Below are 21,383 nucleotides of genomic sequence, written 5' to 3' on the forward strand. Positions count from 1 at the left end.
GAGATATACTTGAAGCAGAGGGAGTGCAATGATTGTCCACCAGACTGGTTCCTGTGATGGTAGGATTAGCCCATGAGGAGAAATTGAGGAGACTGAGCCTATATTCTCTAGTGTTTAGAATAATGAGAGGTGATCTCATTGAAATTTACAAAATTCTGACAGGCTTTGACAGGGAGATGCAGGGAGAATGTTTTCACTTGTTGGGGGCCTACGACTAGGGGACACATTCTCAGAATATGGAGTATGCCATTTAGGACTGAGATGAGGAACATTTCTTTTTACTCAGAGGGTGGTGAATGTTTGTAATTCTCTACCCCAGAGGGCTGGGGAGGCTCAGCCTTTCAGCATGTTCAAGATGGAAAACGACAATTTACTTCGATATTAAAGCTCTTCACGGATATGGAGATACTGCAGGACAATGACATTGTGGTAGAAGATCAGCCATAATCTAGTTGAATGAAAGAGCAGACTTGAAGGGCAGAGAGACCTACTCCTGCTCCCATTTCCTATGCTCCTAAATTCCTAAACTGAAGCTGAAATCATAAAAAGCACAATCACGTCACCTCATGACCTTTCATAGTCCAGGGAATACAAGCCTGGTTTTAATCATCTCATCTCATAATTTAACCTTTGGATTCCTGGTAACACCTGGTAACTGCGCAACACTTTTTTCTGAGGCTGTTCTATCTTTTTTAAGGTGTAGTGTCCAGAACTGTACACAGTTCTTTAGGGGCATGATTTATCAGCCTCATCATGCCTTTCGTGGAGTCACGACGAGGCCATTGAATCTCACGAGAGGCCTTTTGCAAGATTTGCGATGCTTGAGACGTCTCGCGAGATTCAACCGAACTTCACGAGATGTCACAATCTGGATCTCGCTCTCACTGGGTGAGATCCAGATCAGTGTATTTCAATGAGCCATTAGGCCTTTAGAGGCCCCCGGTGGTCAGCATTGGCAGAGTGGTAATCTGGCACTCCCACTGGCTCCTGGATACCGTGACACTGTCAGCCTGTCACCTTGGCTCTGCTGACCGGGATCCCTGGCAGTGCTCTGGCACTTCATGGGTTCCTAGGTTGCACTGTCAGGCTGGAAGGGGCACTGTCATAGTGCCAAGTGGGCAGTGCCAAGGTGCGCAGGTGCCAGGTTGCCCATGCCAGGCCCAGAGGTGCCTTCTGTTATGGGCTAGGGTTTAGAGAACCCCAAAGTGTATCATGAAGTTCACCTGACCCACAACTTTTAATAGATTGTGGTATGGGGAGCACACGGCCCACTCTGCAGGTGTGGTACAGCAGAAATGGAAAAGTATTTTTTAAAGCAAAACAATGTTTATTCTATGAACTCAAGTTAACCTTTTTAAAACATACAGTGAATATCTTAGCAACCATCAATTCAAATACAACCCCCAAAGAATACAACACTAAGTAATCCTTAATAACTTCCCAAACAACATGCAAAAGAAACCCTTTTTAACAGAAGCACATTAGGTTTACATTCCCTACTGAGAACATTTATAATTCTGAATTCACCAAATGATCAAGAGATAGTCTTTTCATGGCAAAGAGATCAACAGTACACCTGCTCTGTGTGGCTTCAGCTCCAACACTGAAAAAGAAACTAAAACACACCCTGCAGCAAACAGCTTAAAACGAAAGTAAAAAGCTGACAGACAGCTCCACCCACTCTCTGACATCACTGTAGTAGTAAACACCCCTTTCTTAAAGTTACTCTCACTACAGATATTTTATATACACACCCATTTCTTAAAGGTACTCTCACATGACACTTCCCATATGAAATGGGGTGAAGGGGTGCTTGAGGACCCTAGAAGAGAAAGGTTGGATGAAGTGGGGGGGGGGGTCCAGAGGCCATGATGAGGGGGGTCAAAAGATCGGGGCTACCTTTAAAAATGGCACCCAATCCGCAAATATTCTTCCTGAACTGGTGAGTTGAGCTCTTCAGTGCAGGAAATGTCTCAAAGAGGGGACTCAGCGGGGAGTACCTCACCGAGGCCCAAAAAAATGGCAAAGTGCCATGGTTGAATATTGGGGTGTTTCCTGGTGCTGCAGGTGCTGAGAAATACCCCGTTAAACGAGCCCAGAACTAGTCTCTGAACTTTATTTAGTTGAATCGCAACACTCTGGATGTGTTCTAACCACAGCTGTCAAAAGCTAGACCAAAATCTTCTCCTCGCTTCATATACTAACCCACCAGTTATTTTTAAAAAAAAATCTTTTTATTGGCATTTTCAAAATTATATACATTGCCGTTCATTTTCATTTGTTAATCCTCCTGTTATAACTACTACCATTCCATTAGCCTTTTCATTTTGTACTCGACCACGATATTTTAGTGCTCTCTATGCATAGACACCTAAATCTCTTTCGACTTCTACTCATAGCTTTTCACCATTTAAGTATTGCTCGTATCTCTCTTCCTTTGGTCCAAAATAGATTACCTCACATATACTCACCTTGAAATCCATCTACCAAATTTTTACCACTCATTTTATCTATCAATGTCTCTTTGTTATTTCATGCTTCTGTCTACATTATTTACTTGGTGTCACTGGCAAACCTGGATAGATGGTTCTTTATTGTGTTATCTAGTAATTAATATATAAAATGAATAGCTGAGGCCCCAGCATAACTTTTTGTGTGATATCACTGGTCACTTACTTCCAATTCAAGTACACACCCACTGTCCCTACTCTGTCTTCTCTGGTCAAACTAATCACTTAACTAAATCAATAACTTTTCTTCGATTCCATGAAATTTAATTTTACCTAACAGCCTCTTATGCAAAACCTTATTGAATAGCTTCTGACAATTCATATAAATGATATCCATTGATATTACCCTGCCTAGTACTTTCATTATTTCCTCAAGAAATTCAATTTGGTTTGCTATACATGACTTATCTTTTGAAAATCAATTTTGATTCTCTCAAAATTTCCTTCTTCCACCTTTACTTACAATGAGCAAAACTTCTTGCCAGGAACAAAACCTTGTCGAATGTTTGTATTTAATGTTGGAAAGAGGGTGTGTGTTTCTCTTTACTTTTCATCTAATGCCAGATTTCTTATATCACTTAAGAATATAGCTCTGGTTTCAAAATATTCACCAAATATCTAAGTGTGCAATTGCGAAGTTGCTTGATGCCAACATTTTCCTATAATGATAATATATAAAGAGGTAGAAATTCCTTTTGGCCAATTTTAGGGCCTGATATGGGTAATGTAAGCCCCAACTGGAGACATGTAGCTGAGATGAAACTGGGCCTTGGGTCTCATTTAGGTAATTTGTGCAGGCTATCAGTGCCCGGGTACATATCTACTAGAAGCTTGCCCATAAAAGGCAAAGGCCTGAAAGCAATTTCCAGAAAAGAGGTGAAGTGACAATAGTGGCGTGGTTGATCTTGAGTACTATGGATTCAGGGGAGCACACATGCTCCTACTATCCCCACAGGAACAATCTTAAAATGAAAATATTTTGGTAGTAGCCTCTGTTGAGGCCATATGTATTGTTGTATAAAAGAGTATGTTAGACTAAATCCCATAAAGGGTTAACTAGAATAGTCTGTGATGTAATTGAAGGATCTGAGAGTCTAGGAGAAAACGACATGGAAAGAAGTTAGAACAAGGGAGTGTTCTCATAACTGTAAATATGTCACAATGATGTGTGAGTGTTTGCAGCTCGCAGTCTTCGGGAATTATTGAAACTACTCCAGCCCAATAACACATAACATATGCTGGCAAGTGGTAAAAAACTGGTAATAGAAAAATCTCTCCCTCTACCAGAGAGTTTCTAGAATGTTGTAGGCTGACAACACGGTAGCACAGTGGTTAGCACAGTTGCTTCACAGCTCCAGAGTCCCAGGTTCGATCCCAGCTTGGGTCACTGTCTGTGCGGAGTCTGCACGTTCTCCCTGTGTCTGCGTGGGTTTCCTCCGGGTACTCCGGTTTCATCCCACAGTCCAAAGATGTGCAGGTTAGGTGGATTGACCATGCTAAATTGTCCTTAGTGTCCAAAAAGGTGGAGTGGGGTGACTGGGTTACGGGGATAGGGTGGAGGTGTGGGTTTGCATAGTGTGCTCTTTCCAAGGGCCGGTGCAGACTCGATGGGCCAAATGGCTGCCTTCTGCACTGTAAATTCTATGACTCTATGAAGCATGGCCAACATGGTTTAAGGCGAATCGCTCAATTTCGCACCACATCGGGTCTTGCAGCAAAGCCAGACTGTGAGCAGGTTTGTACATTTTTGTATACAATGGGTCACTGTGTGGACAATATTCTGATTACCCTGGGGATCGGATGAAGGACAGGCGCTCCAGTAGTTACTTTTCTTCTGTGCTTTAAAGTAGCTGTTATGGGGCGGCACATGGCACAGTGGTTAGCACTGCTGCCTACGTCGCTGAGGACCCGGGCTCGAGTCCCAGCCCTGGATCACTGTCTGTGTGGAGTTTGCACATTCTCCCCGTGTCTGCATGGGTTTCACCCCCACAACCCAAAGATGTGCAGGTTAGGTGGATTGGCCATGCTAAATTGCCCCTTAATTGGAAAAAAAAATTGGGTACTCTAAATTTATTTTTTAAAAACTAGCTGTTAATTCTCCCCAAACCTGTTCCTGCTGGTCCGAAGTCATTGATGCCTTGTGATTAGCACTGTGGCTTCACAGCGCCAGGGTCCCAGGTTCGATTCCCTGCTGGGTCACTGTCCGTGCGGAGTCTGCACGTTCTCCCGATGTCTGCGTGGGTTTCCTCCGGGTGCTCCGGTTTCCTCCCACATTCCAGAGACGTGCAGGTTAGGTGGATTGGCCATGATAAATTGCCCTTCGTAACCAAAAAAGGTTAGGAGGGGTTATTGGGTTATGGGGCTAGGGTGGAAGTGAGGGCTTAAGTGGATCGGCGCAGACTCGATGGGCCGAATGGCCTCCTTCTGCACTGTATGTTCTATGTTCTATGGACATATAATTCACTCTCCACAAGAGCACCACTGTGGAACACACAAGGCTCAATAAATATATCCAGAGACATGGGGAATGCACGAACACTTTAATGTGTACCAGTTAGCAGAAGGCTGTGAGTCTGGTAATCTGAAAGAAGAAATAATTCATAGCACAATAATTTTCAGAGTATCAGATAATTTGCAGTCCCAAGAAGACTTGACACTAACGAGGTGGTTCAATTAATTAGGCAAGCCGAGATGAGAGGCAGAACGCTCAGTCGTCAGAGGAGAGTAAGACAACCCAGTAGCCCAAGTTCCAAAGTAACTGATACAGTTGAATTTGGTGAACATTAAAAAAAAGAACATAGAGAGAAGGAGAGACATGTGACATGAAAAGCAGTTAATATTGGCAGCCCTGACTGGCTGTTGATGGTGTGGATGAGAAAGGCACAGGCACAGGAATTGTCCCACCAAAGAAGTTGAATGTCATTGGTGCAAAAAGATGGTTTTCAGCCAGTATGTCACAGTTAGCAAAAATGCACAGAACACTGAAAATGAAAAAGTTTTGAAAGGAAACAGAACCCGTGAACTTGAAGTTCACAAGACATTGAGATACCCTTCTTACGAGAGATTAAATAATTCAGCGGGAACTATTGAGAGCAGATTTCCTGGTAGAAGTTCACAGGGCACACTTTAAATTAGATATTAGAGTAGCAGTTTCAATTCTTTTAGACGCTGGACCATTGTTAAGTAAGAGGGTTCTTACCATCCTACAAAAAACTACATGGACCTAGAGGAACAGAACTGAAGATTTTGGAAGAATTAACAACTACTTTATGACACAGAAAGAAAGTAATTACTTTAAGGGAGCATTCTCATAACTGTAAATATATTACAATAAAGTTAGACAGTGGAATTCTTCATCGGCGGGATCCTCTGGTTAGCTGGCAGCGCACCTACGCCCACAGGTTTCCTGATGGCGTGAGGTGGCCACAATGGGGAACCCCATTGGCCGGCTGCAGGAAATTCCGCTGCTGGCGAGGGCGCGCTGCACTGGAAAACACGGCTGGCAGACCGGAGATTCCCGCCCAGAGTGTTTACAACTGACAGTCTTTTGAAGTTATTGAAACTACTCCAACCGAACAATACAATAATATATGTACGTTTACATGTACTTTGCACAAATGATATCTAATGTTTTAATCCATTACATAACTTCAGAGTGTGAATCTAAGAAACAATGAACACATTTATAAATATAACAGAGCATATGGCCCAAGATTATCCAATTATCGATCTTATTGGATGGTAAACTGTTGGTTGCATGCCCACAATTTTCCAATACTTTTGGCCAACAGTTTTAAGTCATGTGAATTCTGAAAGTTTTCCTCTCCTTTTAGTCACAAGGAACTGAATAACACAAAATCTGCAGTACAAGAAATATGGCAGAACATTTTAAAATATTACTACTATTATATATTATGTTCATTTTAAAATAAGCATACTCATTGATGCCAGTTTGCCTGTTCTCCCTTGGACTTACTTATTACTGTTATGGACCATGGTTTAGAGAATCCCAAAGTGTATCATGGAGTTCACCTGACCCACAACTTTTAATAGATTGTGGTATGGGGAGCACAAGGCCCACTCTACAGGTGTGGTACAGCAGAAATGGAAAAGTATTTTTGAAAGCAAAACAATGTTTATTCTATGAACTCAAGTTAACCTTTTTAAAACATACAGTGAATATCTTAGCAACCATTAATTCAAATACAACCCCCAAAGATGACAACACTAAGTAATGCTTACGCTGTCCTTTTAACATCCAGAAAACAAAAGAAACACCTTTTAACAGAAGCACATTAGGTTTTCATTCACTACTGAGAACATTTATAATTCTGAATTCACCAAATGATCAAGAGATAGTCTTTTGATGGCAGAGAGAACAGCAGTACACCTGTTTGGTCTGGCTTCAGCTCCAACACTGAAAACAAAACTAAAACACACCCTGCAGCAAACAGCCTAAAACAAAAGTAAAAAGCTGACAGAGTGCCCAGCTCCACCCACTCTCTGACATCACTGCAGTGGTAAACACCCATTTCTTAAAGTTACTCTCACTACAGATATTTATATACACACCTATTTATAAACACCCATTTCTTAAAGGTACTCTCACATTACACTACAGAGTCCAAAGTCGTTGCCTCCAATGTTTCAAATTCATTGGTTTATTTCTAAAGCAAACAGTAAAGTCAGCAATACTTTTTAGGGGTACTCTTCTGAAATCTTTGTTTTCCTTCTTAATTTAGATGGTTTTACAAAAGGTATGGAAAATGGGACTCTTTACCTCTGCAATATACTAAAGGCAGGTTTCCTTTTAAAGTTGAAAATGTTGATCATTTCTGATATCCAGAAAATAACTCATTTGGCCTCTCTTTGCCTCTCCCATAACTTCATAACACATATTTGCAGCCATGGCTCATCAGATGCCGTATATCATGTGACAATGCTGGAGTAATCTCGATTCGTGACCTAACATTTCAGTATTCAGCATATCTTCCTATGTTTGCTTTGCACTGATATGGTTTGAACATAACTATGAGCCTACTTTTTTCCCACTTACTGTATCTTTTGTCAAATTATTAGAATTGGGACGTAACTACAAAAAAATCAATAATTAAATGTATCTTTTGGGACCCAAAACATGTATTAATCTCAAGTTTGTTAGCCACTTTCCCCACTAATTTGTAAAAAATTGGAACACCAATTACAGATTTGTTTTAAGGGCATTAAGGGCAGGATTCTCCGGTATCCAGCGGGAGGCCGTACCGGCGCCAAAGAGTGGCGTGAACCACTCCGGCGTCGGGCAGCTCGGAAGGTGCGGAATCCTCCGCACCTTCGAGGGCAAGGCCGGCGCTGGGGTGATTGGTGCCGCGCTAACCGGCGCCAAAGGGCCTCCGCCGGCCGGCGCGAGTTGGCGCATGCGTAGGGGCACCAACGTGTTCCCAGAACCGCTGCCGTGATTCCTGTGCATGCGCAGGGGGTTTCTTCTCTGCGCCGGCCATGGCGGAGCCTTACACAGGCCGGCGCAGAGGGAAAGAGTGCCCCCACGGCATAGGCCCGCCCGCAGATCGGTGGGCCCCGATCGCGGGCCAGACCACGGCCCCCGGGTCCGGATCCCCTCGCGCGCTCCTGAGGACTCTGTAAGCCGCACTCAGAGCCAGGTCCCGCCGGTACAGATCTTGTGTAATTCACGCCGGTGGGACTGGCCGAAAACGGGCGGCCGCTCGGCCCATTGGGGACTGAAGAATCGCCGGGGGGGGCCACTGCCAACGGCCTCCGACCGGCGCGATCCCCACCCCCGCTAGTAAACCGGCGCCGGAGAATTCGGCAGCCGGCGGAGTGGCGGGGTGGGATTCACGCCGCCCCCCCGGCGATTCTCCAACCCGGCGGGGGGTCGGAGAATCCCGCCCTAAGAATTTGGAGTACCTTTTAAATGACAGAGAGGGGACTGGGAGCGGGGGCGGTGGAGGAGTATTTTTCAGAATGGGTCAGCACTAGAAATGACCTACTTCCCAATATTACACTGAAAGAATTCAGATCAAAGAGTAACTTAGTTAAAAACAAACTTTCAGCTCGATTCAGTGAAGCTTGCTCTCATACATTTGGAATAGAATGTTGTATTATTTAAGCCCTGTTACAGGATTTACGTATGTAACTATTGCTGATATCTCAGTGCAGTTCTGACAAAATGCTATATTGTCAGGACTGCTGTCTTCCAGATGAGACATTTCTGACTTTCAGGGAATGTAAAAGATCTCATGGGACTGGATGTAATGCCCCTCCCAACCAGGTACGTTTTCAGCAGGGGCCACATAAAATATGAGGGGTACCAAGTCCACTTCCTTACTGCCCACACCTAATATATTCCCCATAGGTGGCACAGTAACACAGTGGTTAGCACTGTTACTTCACAGCACCAGGATCCCAGGTTCGATTCTCACTTGGGTCACTGTCTGTGTGGAGTCTGCACGTTCTCCCCGTGTCTGCGTGGGATACATCCGGGTGCTCCAGTTTTGTCCCACAAGTCCCGAAAGACATGCTTATTCGGTGAATTGGGCATTCTGAATTTTCCCTCTGTGTACCTGAACAGGCGCCGGAGTGTGGCGACTATGGGATTTTCACAGTAACTTCATTGCAATGTTAATGTGAGCCGACTTGTGACAATAACAAAGATTGTTCTTACTATTATTATCATAATACCAGGGAGGGAGATGGGTAAGATGTCCATTAGTTCACCCGCCCTGAGGCCATTTAAGGCCCTTAACGTCCCAAATAAGTGACAATTAAAGGCCTCAATCCACCTCCAAAGCCATTAAACACTGGGCAGTCGCAGGCAGGTGATTGGATTTGTTTATTGTCACGTGTACCGAGGTTCAGTGAAAAGTATTTTTCTTCAAGCAGCTCGAACAAATCATTTAGTACATGAAAATAAAATAAAATAAAACAAAAATACATAACAGGTGCACAATGTAAATGCATAGACACCGGCATCGGTTGAAGCATACAGAAGGGTAGTATTAATCAGGTCAGTCCATAAGAGGTTCGTTTAGGAGTCTAATAACAGAGGGAAAGAAGCTGTTTTTGAATCTGTTCGTGCGTGTTCTCAGACTTTTGTATCTCCTGCCCGATGGAAGAGGTTGGGAGAGTGAGTAAACCAGGTGGGAGGGGTCTTTAATTTAGCTACCCGCTTTCCGAAGGCAGCAGGAGGTGTAGAATCAATGGATGGGAGGCAGGATTGTGTGATGGACTGGGCTATGTTCACGACTCTGAAGTTTCTTGCAGTCTTGAGAGAGAGAGAGGGAGAAGGCCATTTTCAAAACAGTTTCTGTGGAAAAGGTGGGAAGGTCGGGGGCTCATCAATCAGGGTGCATTGGCAGCAACCTGACCTCCCCTACCTGCCCCATAACCTGTCCCCCCTCTTTCCCCTTCCTTAGGCTACTCAATACCTCCCTGCCCTAAATAGCCAAGATTAACCAGCCTCTGATCAACATGATCCTCATACCGGTGCCTCCTTGCAGTCCCAGCAGCACCCCACTCCTGGGTTCTGGCTCTGTTGGTTTGCTAGATGTGGTAAACACCCCTAGTGGTATATTGTATGTATTACGGCACTGCCCGTATATTACAGGTACGTCAGTAAATCCCTGCCTGCTGGCTCCGTCCAGCAGGCGGCGTGTAAAAGAGTGTGCTCTCCTGCGCTGCAGCCATTCTGGTTCCAGCTACAGGAGGCACAACATCTTGTTCAATAAAGCCTCGATTGTTCCACTATTCTCGTCTCGTGGTAATTGACGGTACATCAATTTATTGAACAAGATTTTAAAAGATGGATTTCCTCATCAAGCCTGATCACCTGCAGCTGAGCCCTCACGCAGCCAACGCCATGTCCACCTTCGACCACTGGTTAGCCTGCTTCGAAGGCTACCTCAGAGCAGCCACTGCCAACGGCCCCCGACCGGCCGAAACTGGAGAACTCTCGGACTCGCAGAAGCTCCCTCATCCAGGATGCGCCCACCTACTCCGAAGCGATGACGCTCCTGAAGGGACATTACGTTAAACCGGTGAACCAAGTGTACGCCAGGCACTTCCTGGCCAAGAGACAGCAACTCCCCAGGGACATTCTGGACGATTTCTTAGGGGCCCTACAAACCCTCGGTAGGAACTGTGACTGCCAGGCAGTTTCGGCTGTCCAGCACACCAAACCTTTAATTAGAGACGCCTATGACACGGGCATGAAGTCTACGTACGTCCGCCAGCGACGATTGGAAGGGGGTACGCTCGATCCCGTTAGAAGTGGCCTCCCATAACCTGCAGTCCTACACCCCCGATCGCGCGGCACCCTTGTGGGCATCGTGGGCCCCACCAGCTGCCGACTCCAGCCGCGCGGCAGCCAGCCAACTCTGGGGGGCCCCAAGTGTTGTTTTTGTGGACAAAGCAAACATCCCAGGCAGCATTGCCTGGCACGGAGCGCGACCTGCAATGGGTGTGGGAAGAAAGGGCACTTTGTTTCCGTTTGCCAGGCCTGGTCGGACGCCGCTGTTTCTAGGCCTGCCATTTCTACACCCCCCCACGTGCGACCCAGGGGCGCCGCCATCTTCCCCTCCGCAAGCCACGTGCGGCCCGTGGGCGGCACCATCTTCCCCACCGCAAGTCACGTGCGGCCCATGGATGCCGCCATCTTTGATGCCGCCATCCATGTGCTCCCCGTGGGCGCCGCCATCTACGGAGCCATTTTGGACCGCCCCTCCGGACCCTTGCTCGTCTGGCCGTTCGCCGCCATCTCCGCCACCGCTGATCAGCCCGGGACCTCCCAGCATCTCCCACAGCATCTCCCACATCTCCATCACCCTGGATCAGTCTCGGCCTCGCAACCTCGCAACCGCTACGACAACGGTGAAGATCAACAGGCACGACGACGACCTGGCTCTTTGACTCCGGGAGCACAGAGAGTTTCATCCACCCCACTACGGTAAGGCACTGCTCCTTCCTGGTACACCCCGTCACCCAGAAAATCTCCCTGGCCTCCGGATCCCATTCCGTTGAAATCCGGGGGGTACTGTATCGCGACCATCACCATCCAGGGCGTAGAGTTCAGCAACTTCCGGCTCTTCGTCCTCCCCCATCTCTGCGCTGCCCTGTTGCTCGGCCTGGATTTTCAGTGCCATCTCCAAAGCCTGACTTTCGGCGGACCCCTGCCTCCCCTCACCGTCTGCGGCCTCACGACCCTTAAGGTCGATCCACCTTCCCTTTTTGCGAACCTCACCCCGGACTGCAAACCCGCCGCCACTAGGAGCAGACGGTACAGTACCCAGGACAGGACCTTCATCAGGTCGGAGGTCCAACGGCTTCTGCGGGAGGAGATCATCGAGGCCAGCAACAGCCCCTGGAGAGCTCAAGTAGTGGTAGTGAAGACTGGGGAGAAGCACAGGATGGTCATTGACTACAGTCAGACCATCAATCGGTACACGCAGCTCGACACGTGTCCCCTCCCATGCATATCTGGCATGGTCAATCGGATTGCGCAGTATCGAGTCTTTTCCACAGTATACTTGAAGTCCGCCTACCACCAGCTCCCCATCTGCCCGGAGGACTGTCAATACACTGCGTTCGAAGCAGATGGCCGCCTCTATCACTACCTTAGGATTCCCTTCGGCGTCACCAATGGGGTCTCTGTCTTCCAGCGAGAGATGGACCGAATGGTTCACCAGTACGGGCTGCAGGCCACCTTCCCGTACCTAGATAACGTCACCATCTGCGGCCACGATCAGCAGGACCACGACGCAAACCTCCAAAAATTCATCCATTGCGCCAAACCCCTTAACCTCACCTACAATAAGAAGAAATGCGTGTTCCGCACCAACCGCTTAGCCATCCTTGGCTATGCAGTGGAAAATTGAGTCCTAGGGCCCAACCCTGACCGAACTCCCTCTCCCCCACTGCCCCAAGACCCTGAAACGTTGCCTGGAGTTTTTCTCATATTACGCCCAGTAAGTCCCTAATTATGTGGACAAGGCCCGCCCACTCATCAAGTCCACAGTTTTTCCCTAGACGGCTGAGGCCCGCCAGGCCTTCAATCACATCAAGGCGGACATCGCCAAGGCCACGATGCACGCAGTCGACGAGTCCCTCCCCACCCAAGTGGAGAGCGATGCATCGGACGTGGCTCTGGCTGCCACCCTCAACCAGGAGGGCAGGCCCATGGCTTTCTTTTCCCGCACCCTCCATGCCTCCGAAATTCGGCACTCCTCTGTCAAGAAGGAAGCCCAAGCCATTGTGGAAGCTGTGTGGCGTTGGAGGCATTACCTGGCCGGCAGGAGATTCACTCTCCTCACTGACCAACGGTCGGTTGCCTTCATGTTCAACAACACGCAGCGGGGCAAGATAAAAAATGACAAGATCTTGAGGTGGAGGATCGAGCTCTCCACCTATAACTATGAGATCTTGTATCGCCCGATGAAGCTCAACGAGCCCCCTGATGCCCTATCCCACGGTACATGTGCCAGGGCACAGGTAGACCGACTCCGGCTCTCCACTATGACCTCTGCCACCCGGGGTCACCCGGTTCTTCCATTTTATCAAGGCCCGCAACCTGCCCTACTCCATTGAGGAGGTCAGGACCGTCACCAGAGACTGCCAAGTCTGCACAGAGTGAAAGCCGCACTTCTACCGGCCAGATAGAGCACAGCTGGTGAAGGCCTCCCGCCCCTTTGAACACCTCAGCGTGGACTTCAAAGGGCCCCTCCCCTCCACCTTCCGCAACGTGTACTTCCTCAACGTTATTGATGAGCACTCCCGGTCCCCCTTCGCCATCCCATGCCCCGACATGATTTCTGCCACGGTAATTAAAGCCCTGCACAGCACCTTCACTCTGTTCGGTTTCCCCACCTACATCCACAGCGATCGGGGATCCACTTTCATGAGCTGCGTCAGTTCCTGCTCAGCAAGGGCATCGCCTCGAGCAGGGTGACCAGCAGGTGCGTAAACGGGCAGGTGGAGAGGGAGAACGGGATGGTCTGGAAAGCCGTCCTGCTGGCCCTGTGGTCTAAAAATCTCCCGGTCTCCCGCTGGCAGGATGTCCTCCCCGACGGGCACCACTCCATCCGGTCGCTCCTCTGCACTGCCACTAATGAGACCCCTCATGAACGTGTGTTTGCCTTCCCCAGGAGGTCCACCTCCGGGGTCTCGCTCCCAACATGGCTGACAGTTCCTGGACCTGTCCTCCTCCGGAAGCATGTGCGGAGCCATAAATTGGACCCCCTGGTCGAGGAAGTCCACCTCCTACATGCAAACCCGCAGTACGCCTACGTGACACACCCCAACGGGTGCCAAGACACAGTCTCCCTCCGGGACCTGGCACTCGCTGGGTCCCCACCCACGACCCACGACCACCAGACACCGCTCCTTCCCCCCCCTCCCCCCCCGGTTGCCTCATTCACCCCTGCGCCACTCCAGCGAACCTTATCGCAGCCCCCACCCCAGCATGATCCGTCCTCACACTGGATCCACTCAGGGGTGATGAAGACAACACGCTGCCGGAGTCGCAGGTGACCAGGTCGGCGCCCACATCACCACCAGGACTGAGGCGATCGCGGCGGAGGGTCAAAGCTCCCGACAGACTTAATTTGTAATGTTTCTGTCACCCCTGCCGGACTCGTTCTTTAACAGGGGGTGAATGTGGTAAACACCACTAGTGGTATATTGTATGTATTACGGCACTGCCCGTATATTACAGGTACGATGCTAAATCCCTGCCTGCTGGCTCTGCCCAGCAGGTGGCGTATAAAAGAGTGTGCTCGCCGGTGCTGCAGCCATTCTGGTTTCAGCTACAGGGGGCACATCATCTTGTTCAATAAAGCCTCGATTGTTCCACCATTCTCGTCTCGTGGTGATTGATGGTACATCACTAGAGCTGCCAGCTAATCAAATTTTAATAGTCAGTCCATTTAGGGGGAGCAGGTGACGGAGCCAGGCAGTTCCCCCTCCCCCATAAAATCCAGCCCATGAGATTTTGATAAAGATGTCTCAGCCAACATTTTCCACCAAGTAACACTGTCAAAAACAGATCAACGGATTGTTAGTTCCCGTGCTGTATGTGGGATCCTGCTGTGTGCTAACTGGTTGCCATGACTGACACTTGTGAGTGATCTCAGGACTGTGAGACTCTTTGGGCAAATGGAAGGGGCTATATAAATGCAAGTATTTATTTAATTATTTAAGACAAAACCTGTTTCAGGTAGATCATCATTTTGGACATCAGCTGATGTCCAAACCCATTCCTTTTCTTTCTTACTTCTTTAACATATTAAATATGAAAAAGAAAACAAACTCTAGAAATTAAAATGATTGATAACACTTACAAATATTTAAAATATTCTTATGAAAATAGATTTATGGTTCTTCTAAGAAAGCAAGTGTGTTGAACATTCTTATGCCATTTTTGCACAGTGTAATTTACAAGTGTTAAGTGTTTTGTGCAGATATAAGACGTGTACCATTGCATATATAATGCTAAAATGGCTAAAAAGCCATGTCCAGAAATTCTTTAAAATGAACGATAAATATTAATTTAGCCAACCCTACACTGGCCAATAAAGGGGTGCTTTATTTAGCATAGCCTGTAAAGCTTTGGCAAAGCTGTGACTAGACCTCAGACTGGTATCAGTGACAAAAAACTAGAACTGCTGTATATTATATCACTTAGAATCAAATGTATACAACGAATGCAGTGTTCCCAGTCAAAATGAACTTGCAATGACTTAACTATTAACATTGGTGTGAACTTAAGCTCAACTGTGGTTTTGACACTACAGCTGGAGTCATCACAGGGAGGCAGGTGCAAACAGCAAAAGCTCTTGTAGTGGAAATGTAAACTTACTTGTTTTTATTCTCATGTTCCCTCTGTTGACAGTTCCAGTGGAGCCTGTGGCACAGGAGTTGAGGTAAGGAAGCTATGGGTCATATACTCCATTGCTATTTGACATCATCAGAGTTATTGATTGATTGCTGGGATACATTGTGGAATTTTAATAATTTGATTAGAAAGCTTCCAAAATATGTCTCCTAATAAATTACAGGCAAGAAAGTGAATGTATAGGCAAATGATAAAGCTGAATTACAAGTGGCAGTAACACTTCAGCAAGTGATCGTTGCTATTCCAGGATAAGAAAGGTTTGAGTAATAGTACTCCTGTGTTTCTGAATACAGAGATTAATACTAAAGATTAGATAGTAAATGGCAGAAGAGGCTTTTTAAAGATTTAGTTGCTTTAAGTCACAAAAACACATTGGCTGGATTTTCAGCCAGTCAAAATGATCCGAGGGCACTTTAAAAATGATGTGCGGACCTTATTCCAGGAATTCCGACCTCATTCCTGAGGTTTTTGATTTTCAGGAGGGCCTTTTATAAGTGCTGGCTGGTTCGGGTCGTGAGCCTGCACCCTGGACCACTGATATGGCCATCACCATTGTGGGAATAGGTATGTCCTAGTCTTCTGCAATTTTCATTGACCGAGGCCGGCCTTACAAAGAGTCTTGGTGCCCTCCCCCCACCATGCCAAGGTCTGCCCCCTCCTCCCCACTAACTCCTATGGCCCTTCATACTGCCCATTCAAAGATATGGCCCCAATCAACCTCTATACCCTCTTGTGCCTCATGCCAAGGTGTGCCTCCCACCCGACTCATTGTTCCCTCAATGCCAGTGTGTGACCCCACCAACCCATTATGGCCCCTCATTGCCCCATTGCCAAGGTATTACCCCAAACACCACAATGACCCTTCTTGCCCCCATGCCAAGGTATGTCTCCCACCCGCCCCTTATAGCCTGCCATGCTCCCTGCCAATGCACGTCTTCCCACCCACCTGCTATGGCCCTTCTTTCCTCAGTACCAATGTATGCCCTCCACTCATTATGGCCCCTCACCCCCACAATGCCAGGGTATACACCCCCCCCAAGCAAGCCCTATAGCCCCTCATGCCCACATGCGAAGGTACAGCTCCCACCAATCCCTATGGCCTCTCATGCTCCCATATCAAGGTATCCCACCAAACAATGTTCATGCGCCCCATGCAAAGCTATGTCACTTCCATGTCCAAACACCTAGATATTGTATAGAAGTATCAATCAGAGAGCCAGAGCCATCAATCAAGCAATGATTTCCCTGGGCCTCAGGTATTTCAACTGCCAAATAGATTTCTGGGCTCTCAGCCAAGCCTCATTGTGTATTCTTGGCTGAGAACTCAAATATCTATTAAAGTACTAAAACACAGAAACCCCAGGGAAAACATTATTTGATTGACAGATCTTGCCCTCTGCTCTTTGTTGACAATTTTTTTCCCACAAAAAATGAATAGGTTTCAAGTGCTTTTTGTTTTTGCTATTGATACTTCAAAGTGTTTGAATGATTTATACCTTCATTGGGTGGTAGTAAAATATTTTTTCCAGAAAGTGAAAAGTTATCAATAAATTACTTTGTAAAGCTATTATAACACATCCTACTGCCACTATAGTATTCATTGTTTCTATGCACTGCCCATGCTTTGAAGTACCATAAGTTTGCATTGGTGACATTAATGCCCTATGGCATTCGAGACCATAGGGGTTTTTAAGGAGACATACTTTAGCATGGTACGTATGAGGGGTCATAGGGGTTGGGTAGGGGACACATGTTGGCATGGGAGCTTTAGGAGTTGTTTGGGGCATACTTCTGCACGGGGTCATTTGGGGCCATATTGGGGGTGTGGGCAGGGCATACCTTGGCATGGGGGCATGAGACGCCACAGGGTTATTATTTGGGGGAATGTAGATTGGCTTGGGGCATGAGCGGCCATATGGGGTGAGGGGCATGAGGTGCACGAATGGGGAAAGTGGAGCACCTGGGGCAATGAGAGGTGAGGGTTGGAGAGCCTATGTGTTTTTATTTTAACTGGGCACAGTCCCACAGCACTGAGCCAGCCTTTAAAACAGCCTGCTTCCAATTCCAGATCACACTCCCCACAATGAAAACCGTATTATTGTAGGAACCTTCACTTGAGGTGGGCAGGCTGAGCCAGGAATCTTCCTCACTCCCACTACCTGCCCTGAGGATTAAAATCTAACCCATTGTTGGTGTTTCTGTTTGCAAGGCAGTAGATCTGGATTATAAATAATTGGAACCTGTTCCAATGAAGATGGACAAGACTACTGGCAAAGATTTAATACGGGTTGAGTTTTAAGTTTTTAAACTGTGCAACTCTTAAGTGTCCATTTGCGGCTAAAGAGAATAAAATGTCCTCTTCATGTATAATACAACTGAAAATATTGTGATGGGAAGATTCATCAGCAACATATAATTCAGCAAATTTTCATCTTTGGTCCACATACAGTTGGAAATATAACAAAATCCCTGAGAAGGGGGTTGCATTCCTGGTTCAACTGGTAAAGGTAATGCCCGAAAATGAAGCTGAAATATGAAGACCAAAGATTGATATCCAAGGTCTGTGCTGGGCTAACTGAATGCAAAAGAGATGAAAAAGTTTGACTTTTGACCCTGAGCAAAGATGAAACTCAGTTCTACTGTCCAATGGTTCTGGCTGGAGTGCCTGTATTCATGTGCATGGTGATGCTGAAGGAGACGATTGGGCTTGGTTTTGACGTCCTATGGTCAAAAATCCCTTGACATTTTCTGTCTGGGCTCAAATACCAACTGGAGAAAGACACGAGAGGGAGGTTGACATCTGTGGAACTGTACCTCAGAAAGCAATGGAAAGCTAAAGCAGGCAGAGAATATAACAACCAGCTGAGCAGATAACCTGAGTTTTATGCCACTATTGAAGTTGAACGTTCCAACCATAAATTTTAAAAGCGTGTGTGATGAATTTCTTTTAAAGAAAATAAGCATTTTAAAAATATATATATACTTTAATGAGATTTTTGTGGACAAATAAGAAATATAACAAGTATTGTACCAATATTATTTTCTAAACCATGTCAATTATATCATGAATGACATGACCATATAATTGTTTGAAGTAGTTTTGTTCACACTAATACCTGAATGATGGCACTTGAAAATAAAATCTGAGAAACAAACGCTTGGAGACAGGGTTGTAAGCCCCATGTGTGTTTTCCAGCGACAGAGGCAGCTCGCCATTGGTCATTGACATTTTGTGTGGTTCACCTATCGTGCCGGTGGGTTCCTCCGGGAAACCCATCGCTGAGGGTTGCCTTCTGGGAAGGCTGTAAAATTCCACCTTGGAGATATGGCTGGGTCAATCTATCCCTAATTTTTAATGATAAACAGTCAATAGTTATTTCATTTGTCCAAAAATACAGGTTAGGTAAATTGACCATGATAAAATTGCCCCTTAGATTATCATAGAATTTACAGTGCAGAAGGAGGCCATTCGGCCCATCGAGTCTGCACCGCCTCTTGGAAAGAGCACCCTACCCAAGGTCAACACCTCCACCCTCTCCCCATAACCCAGTAACCCCACGCAACACAAAGGGCAATTTTGGACACTAATGGCAATTTATCATGGCCAATCCACCTAACATGCACATCTTTGGACTGTGGGAGGAAACCGGAGAACCCAGAGGAAACCCACGCACACACGGGGAGGATGCGCAGACTCCGCACAGACAGTGACCCAAGCCGGAATCGAACCTGGGACCCTGGAGCTGTGAAGCAATTGTGCTATCCACAATGCTACCGTGCTGCCCTCCGTAGTGTCCAAGGATGTGCAGGTTAGATGGATTGGCCATGTTAAAATTGCTCCTTAAGAGTCCAAGAATGTGCAAGTAGATGGGTTACAGGGATAGGGTGAGGTGTGGGCCTTATTAGGGTGCTCTTTCAGAGGGGCAATGCAGGCTCAATAGCCGGATGGCACCCTTCTGCACTGTAGGAATTCTGTGGATTCTATGGGCGGGATCTTTCGGCCGCACGCATCCGGAAAGTCCCACCCGAGGTCAATGGGCCTTTACATAGTCCCCATCAGGTTCGCGGCGATCTTGTGGTGGGCACGTTTGAAAAACCCAGCTGTATATGTTTAAATATAATTAAATAGAGTTTATATTTTCTGACAACTTACAATTTAATATTTCATGATATTTTTCTGTTCCTTCATGAACGGTGTGGGTGAGTGGTTGACGTGGTTGCAACCTCTCAATTTATCACCACAATTACCCGCATGCACACACACAAGCACACACAAATGCACATGCCCTCACACACATAAATTCCAATAAGAATCACCAGACAGTGGCTAACATGGAGATCATGGTTGTGATCAGTTCGCTCACTATGAATTAAATTATACTGGGCAGCCCAACCTATCGCTGAACTTGAAAAAGTTAGATTGGGGGGTGATGTAACATTAGTTCTCAGGACAGGCCATATCCAGTGTGACAGCAGCCTAAATTATTTTTAGGGAACTCGGAGGAACATTGCTGTTCTATCTGGTTGCATAAAACTAACTGAGGACATCTTTTTGTGCTCTGTTTTGTTTGGACCATCAATTGGTACCAAGTCGATGTTGTGTGGTGCATGCTGTACCCAGTTAAGGTGTTAAAATAGCATTGGGTCCTATTTATATCATAGGATCCACTTTGTATCCCTGCATTAGCTTCAGGCAGCTGCCTAGGATGACAGTTCAGAGAAGCCTGTCAAAATGTTGGTGGTTACACTGATGACAGGTGTTATGGCCAGGTGAGAAGGGGTGTACTGGCTCCCTTTTATTCAACCTCCGTAGTTGGCCGCAAGAAAGGTTAAAGGTTCTTTTCCACGAGGATATGCCTTTTCCAAATCAGGATATATTTCACTATTTAAGCTGTGAGCAATAAGGAGCTAATCAAACAACGTTTCCTTGAGTCAAATAAACAGCAATTTATTAACCACTAATCCTAGAAAAATAATAAAAAGATGACATCAAGCATTTGGCCCTCACGCAGTCATTAGGACATGCACATCTGAGCACATACACAGACACACTGTGAGCGGGTCGTCTGTGGCAGGTACTGTTCCAATATCCAGTAGTTTGCACTTTTAATGTTAGTTACAAGTTACAGTTACAAGTTTTGATGGGTGTCTGGATGATAGGAAATGTCTCTCCCTTCACACTCCCCTGAGAGTGAGTTGGTGGTTTGTCATCGGTGAACTGAAAAATATTGGCAATGTCAGCGACCCCAGCTTGAAAGCGTCCTGAAGCATAGAAATTGAGAGGGATGGTGATTTTCAGTTACTGCCAACTTTGTCCACGCCCTGCTGTGCATTTCCAGGTCCAGTTGTAGGAGGTGGCTCAGCTCGGTCATCACGTCCTTGCTGAAACGTAGATGTTCCTCCTGGGGAGATAGGAGGTGTAGTCCCTGAATACTATAGGTAGGTAGATAGGGTCTTCCAAATAGAGCCGTCCTCTTCCCTCAGTGTACGGCTTCATCTCTCTGCTGTATGTGCTCAGTAGATGTAGATATTTCATTCCCACTGCTGAAGCCTGTTATTTATTTCTGTTGTTTCATGAATAGACAAACAACTTTTAAACAATAAATATTTCCATGTTAATTTTTAAAATATTTACATTTTCTAATTGATTTGATCTAATGTATGAAAAGGTTTCATTTGAAAGGTGAACTTTAAAACACAATGCGGTTTTTAAGTTACAGTTTGAATATCTTTTTTAATTTTGGGGATGAAGTATTCATTTAAAATCATTGTAGCTGTGTGACTGGGCTGATGGTACACTGATACTTGGGTGAAGGGAGATGGGGTGATGGAAATCCAGACCAATAGCTTCTCTGAACCATTGTTTCCCAGATTATTTCCAAGCACAATCCTGGATCCAAATCATCCTTAGAGTGACAATCACGGTCGGGATGCCACTCTGCTCCTTTTTACTTAACTTAGTCTGGAGCTTA

The 21,383-nt window shown here is 46.4% G+C and overlaps 1 protein-coding gene and 1 long non-coding RNA gene across 6 annotated transcripts in view; one reads left to right on the plus strand and one right to left on the minus strand.

Annotated features, from left to right (window-relative positions):
* The window catches only part of st18 (ST18 C2H2C-type zinc finger transcription factor), a 575,669-nt gene that overhangs the window by 319,067 nt on the left and 235,219 nt on the right, over positions 1-21,383 (plus strand). For all 5 annotated transcript variants that reach the window (XM_072467783.1, XM_072467784.1, XM_072467782.1 and 2 more), the window contains one exon: positions 15,409-15,439. In XM_072467783.1, the coding sequence (XP_072323884.1) occupies positions 15,409-15,439 (31 nt within the window). The remainder of the gene's footprint in view (positions 1-15,408; positions 15,440-21,383) is intronic.
* LOC140385537 (uncharacterized) overlaps positions 1-21,383 on the minus strand; it is a 248,878-nt gene that overhangs the window by 54,286 nt on the left and 173,209 nt on the right. The window lies entirely within an intron of this gene.

This window comes from Scyliorhinus torazame, chromosome 11, assembly GCF_047496885.1.
Source record: "Scyliorhinus torazame isolate Kashiwa2021f chromosome 11, sScyTor2.1, whole genome shotgun sequence".
In the NCBI taxonomy this organism is placed as follows: Eukaryota; Metazoa; Chordata; class Chondrichthyes; order Carcharhiniformes; family Scyliorhinidae; genus Scyliorhinus; species Scyliorhinus torazame.